This window comes from Borostomias antarcticus (genome assembly GCF_949987555.1).
Source record: "Borostomias antarcticus genome assembly, chromosome: 17".
NCBI classification, from domain to species: Eukaryota; Metazoa; Chordata; class Actinopteri; order Stomiiformes; family Stomiidae; genus Borostomias; species Borostomias antarcticus.
This window is the reverse complement of record NC_140250.1, coordinates 20975125-20979999: the sequence shown is the minus strand read 5'-3', so window position 1 is coordinate 20979999 and position 4875 is coordinate 20975125. Positions and strand designations below refer to the sequence as shown.

At 50.9% G+C, this 4875-nt stretch overlaps 1 protein-coding gene across 1 annotated transcript; it reads right to left on the bottom strand.

Annotated features, from left to right (window-relative positions):
* Positions 1 to 2397: 2397 nt before the first annotated feature.
* Positions 2398 to 4576, bottom strand: vgll3 (vestigial-like family member 3; the record flags this gene model as incomplete). Its single annotated transcript, XM_084452085.1, has 4 exons — positions 2398 to 2432; positions 2632 to 3204; positions 3484 to 3826; positions 4442 to 4576. The coding sequence occupies 4 exons, from the start codon at positions 4574 to 4576 to the stop codon at positions 2398 to 2400; spliced, it is 1086 nt and encodes a 361-aa protein (XP_084308211.1).
* Between the last annotated feature and the right edge of the window lie 299 nt (positions 4577 to 4875).

Here is a 4875-nt window from a genome sequence, read left to right as displayed (position 1 = left end):
GGCCGTTAGCATATAAGTGCATTACATGCTGATGCAAAGGCTACATGCTAATGCTAATGAGCGGCTACAAGACCAAGAGCTTTGATACCGCTGGAGGGGAGGGGGAGAGGAGAGGAGAGGAGAAGAGAGGCCCATAGAGCCACTATGTCTTTGCTCCTCAGTGCGTCACTCTCTCCCCTAAGCTCTCTCTCTTTCTCTCTCTCTCTCTCTGTCTACTGTTCTCTCTCTCCAATCTCTCATCCAGAGTGTCTCAGTGCTCTCTGATCAAACCTGCTAAGCGCTAATTAGCTAATCTCCGAGAGGCCCTGGCTCATCTAGAGGCCCCTTGTCATCAGCAGAGGAGAGGTCCTCAACACTTGGTTGTGATCAGGGGTTATATTTCGGCCATGAGCGCACAAATGAAGGTAAGTGTCTGTTATCCTGGCTTATTAAAGGTCGGCCGGGCCTGAGCCAAGGGGATAATTACATTATAAAACAAACAATATTTTAAACGTGTCCTGTTCTCTGTTGTATGAAAGGTAAAGAAGGCATGCAGGTAGAGACCAGCAAGACAGGGATGCAAAACACACACACACACACACACACACACACACACACACACACACTCACACACACACAGAGATGTAACTATGGTAACCGTCTGACTGACAGGGGAGACTGGAATGTGAAGAGACTGATCGCACCACCTGGTCAGACATCTCACTCACAGCCACTCAAACACACACACACACACACACACACACGCACACACACACACACGCACACACACAAACATACACACGCAAACATACACACACGCAAACATACACACGCATACACGCATGCACACACACACACACACAAACATACACACGCAAACATACACACGCAAACACACACACACACACACACAAACACACACACGCAAACATACACACGCATACACGCATGCACTCACTCATACACACACACACACACAAACATACACACACGCAAACATACACACGCATACACGCATGCACTCACTCATACACACACACACACACACACACACACACACACACACAAACACACACACACACGCATGCACGCACGAAGGAGGTTACAATGCAGACACACACACACACACACACTCCACAGCTGTCTGTTGGATCAGAATAATGCTAGCCCTGGCACCAGGGAAACCCTGAAATATTTAAAGCTGCATTTTTGCTCCAATATGTGCGATTTCACACGAGCGCATAGCGAGCACTCCGTACATTCTTCACAGTGGAGTGGATTAGAGCCGTCCTTCTAGGACGAGGTGATCCACTCTGACCCCTATACACTACACGTCTGCATGAGGGCATGTCTGTGTGTATGTATGTGTTTGTGTGTGTGTGTGTGTGGGTTAGAACGTTCTTGAGTGTGTGTGTGTGTGTGTGATTGAAATATGGACCAGGTTGTGTGTGTGCGTGTGCGTGCGTGCGCGTGCACAGGTGTGTCTGCCCCTCTCGGGTGAACTTCCTGTCCAGACAGGAAATGCATTCCTTAGCACGGCGAAGCAGACAGGCGACATCCATGTCAAGATATCTTATAATAACTGTCTGAGGAATTCAGCCTTCATCACCAGCGGTGCTCAGCCACAGACAGACAGCAAAACCTCCCAGCTAGCACGACCTCTGATGAGATCCATTCAAACCACAACTCAGGCTTCCTAGAAGGAAAGCAGCAGAGGCATTCCTAGAGGGTATGATTCAGAGAAGTACATATGTACTAATAACATACAGAAGTACTAATGTTCCTGGTCTAAGAATGACGGTCAACCTGGTCTTTAGTATTCCCTTCGAAAAATCTCATAGGTTTGACCTGTCCTTTACAACTGTGTATTTCATTCTACATGATACGAGCATTTTAAAGGACGATGAAGTGTTTGCCAATAGAACTCAGCAATTTATTACAAATATCAATATTTACAGAACATGTGTTCTCCCCACATAGGCAAAAATACAAGAGCATTTGGCAAAGATTAGCAAGTGACACTTAGCTTACAGTAACTCCAGACCTAACACTGTACACAGCACACTGTACATTACAGTCAATTAGACATAATGGTAGTTACATACATACCATACACTCACAGACACACACACACACACACACACAGAGAAAACACTGCAAGAATGACAGTTCCCACACAAGGTTCTTTAAACAGAACTTAACGTGGAGCACAGGTCCTCATTGGTTAGGAGATGGCATCACAGCGCCGGTGTCTTCACGACAGAGACAGAGAGGGGTGGCTGATAAGAGTCTCTCCTCTTGACTAAGCTCCTGAATTCCCAGGAAATTTGTTTGGTCTCCAGGCGGGAGTCCGGCCCCAGGCCCGGATGGGGGGGGGGGGTGAGCGATCAGAGGTCAGAGGTCAGGGTCTGAAGTCTCTCAGAACCAGACAGAGGCCTTCACTTTGTCCTCCGCTACAGAGAAAGACAGAGAGAACACGGAATGTCACTTTACCAGTCACAACAGTAAATAGCTTTTTCTAATGACCACTGTGTTTGTCTGTGTGTCTGTCTATACGTGGGATGGTTCTGTTCTGTATTCATATAGGTGTGTGTGTGTTTATGTGTGTCTGCTTGTGAGTGTGATTGCTGTGTGTGTGTGCTTGTACAATACCTGAGTCGTAGACATCCAGGGGTCCGTGGAGGGCCGAGGGCCAGGTGGGTGGGGGTGCCGGCGCGGGGCCGGGGCTGTTGGGGTCCATCTCCGTCTTCAGAGCCTCCCCGTGGGGCGAGCTGTGAGATCCGGGGCTGTGGGCCGAGCCGTGGCTCTGGGGCCTCGCCCCGGGCAGCAGCAGGGGGCTGAAGCGGGGGTCCAGGGCCGGGGCGTGGCCAGAGTGAGAGTGCAACACCTGGTGGGGGTGGCGGGCGTGCACGTGCGCGCGGGGGTGTGCGTGGGGGTGGGGGTAGACCTCGTGGATGTGCGGGTAGCTGGTTGAGGCCTGGGGGCCGAGGCCGTATGTCCAGGCGTCGGGTAGCGAGGCCGGAGAGGGGAGGCTGGGCTGGGGGAGGCCGTGTCCGGCCCACAGGGCCCCTTCCGGGTGCTGGAAGGCAGCGGGGCCCGGGGAGAAGTCTGGATGGACAGAGACCGAGACGGAGGGGAGGCAGGAGCCGGGCTGGGAGGGGTAGGCACTGCTCCACAGAGAGGAGGGGAGAGATCCGCACTGGCCGTCAGAGAGAGAGACACCGTCTGAAAGGCAGAGAGAGGGAGAGAGAGAGAGAGAGAGAGAGAGAGAGAGAGAGAGAGAGAGAGAGGGCGATAACGAGAGTAAATCACAAAGACAGTCTAGAGGGAATAAACAGTCATTGTCTAACATGAAGCCAAGGAAGTTATTCAAGAATTCTGTGCATTTTATATTACACTATTATACATGAATCTTACTGTATCTTATCTTATTTGACTATAACACATCTTTTCCCTGGAGTATAAGCACACGACAGACCCCCCTGAGACGGTCGGGACCCCTACCTTTCCAGAGCCCGGCGGAGGTCGAGGCCGACGGAGCGTGGGTCCTGGTTGCCTTGGTTTCCACGCTGAAGGCGCTGGGCTGACTCAGAGCGCGGGAGAAATGTTCATCCACCACGTCGCCGATGTTGCCGTGGAAATAGGTGAAGAGGACACACCTGGAGTTCAGGTACTCAGCCTCCGCGGGGCGGGTGTCCTTCCCCAGCCCGGCCCTGGCCCCCGGCCCCCCCGGCCCCTCGGGGCCCCTCCGCACCCCCTCGCCGGCCGGCCGGCCAGAACGCTGCCTCCCGCACAAACCCTGCTGCTCCACACACTCCTGCATCTTGCTGTAAACACTCAGCTTCTTCTGAGAGAGAGAGAAAGAGAGAGAGAGAGAGAGAGGGGAGGGGGGGGTGAGTGCACATCTCCTTTCAAGACTAAATATCTCACTCTGAGTCTGACTTCATTCAAAGCCCCAGTGCTAGAAGTTCTAGAAAGATTATTGACTATTTACTTTCAAGTGACACGCAGAGTGTTGATACAAATAATATCCAATAGTTGATCATTTCGTAAGATATCGTTTACGTGATGTAGGCTAATGGGGAAGGAAACCTAATCGAAATTCCTATCATTCACAACGTTCAAGGGACATTGATCATCAGCATTCCTGAGTGACATTGACTGTCATGACTTCATCGTTCGAAGAGGAAAGATTAATAGGTCAGTCATTCTGCATGACCTGTCGTGAATACGACCCGTCAAAGAGGAATTTTAAGTTTTAAACGGATCACTGTGACACTTCGCACGTAAATTCATCTGTTCAACGGCCGACGGGTAAAAGAAAAAGTTGTGCGCCATGAAAGTGGCTAGTGCGTAATGGAAGCAATGTTGTTGAAATCCTATAAAATGCTTTTAAAAACTTTCTCAATAACTACAGACTACTTTTATAACAATACGAGCAATCGTCCGTCTAGACACCCACCTGTTGCTGCTGTTGGTGATGATGATGATGATGGTGATAGTACGCTGCTTTGTAAGCTGCCGCTGCCGCCGCTGGAGACGCTGGGAGATAGTGCGCTCCATAGCTCTGGTGATACATCACGTCCAGACAGCTCATAGTGAAGTACGGGGGTGTGAGTAGAGAGAGAGAGAGAGTCACGGCCGACAAAAGCGCTCCTCAGACGGGTGGAATCATCTGCGGCATCGCTGCGTCCCTATAAACCAGAGTGCGCACAATAGACATCCCAGCGAGTGAAAGAGAATGTTTGCATAAAGACAATAGTATCCCGGCTGGAGAGCGACCACCTGGAGATCAGAATCAAAACGGAATGATAGGGAACAGAAGGTATCCGACAAACTCGACTGTGCGAAGTTCCTCAGGGCGAAGCTGATTGGAGGAAAGTTTTTGACGGGACT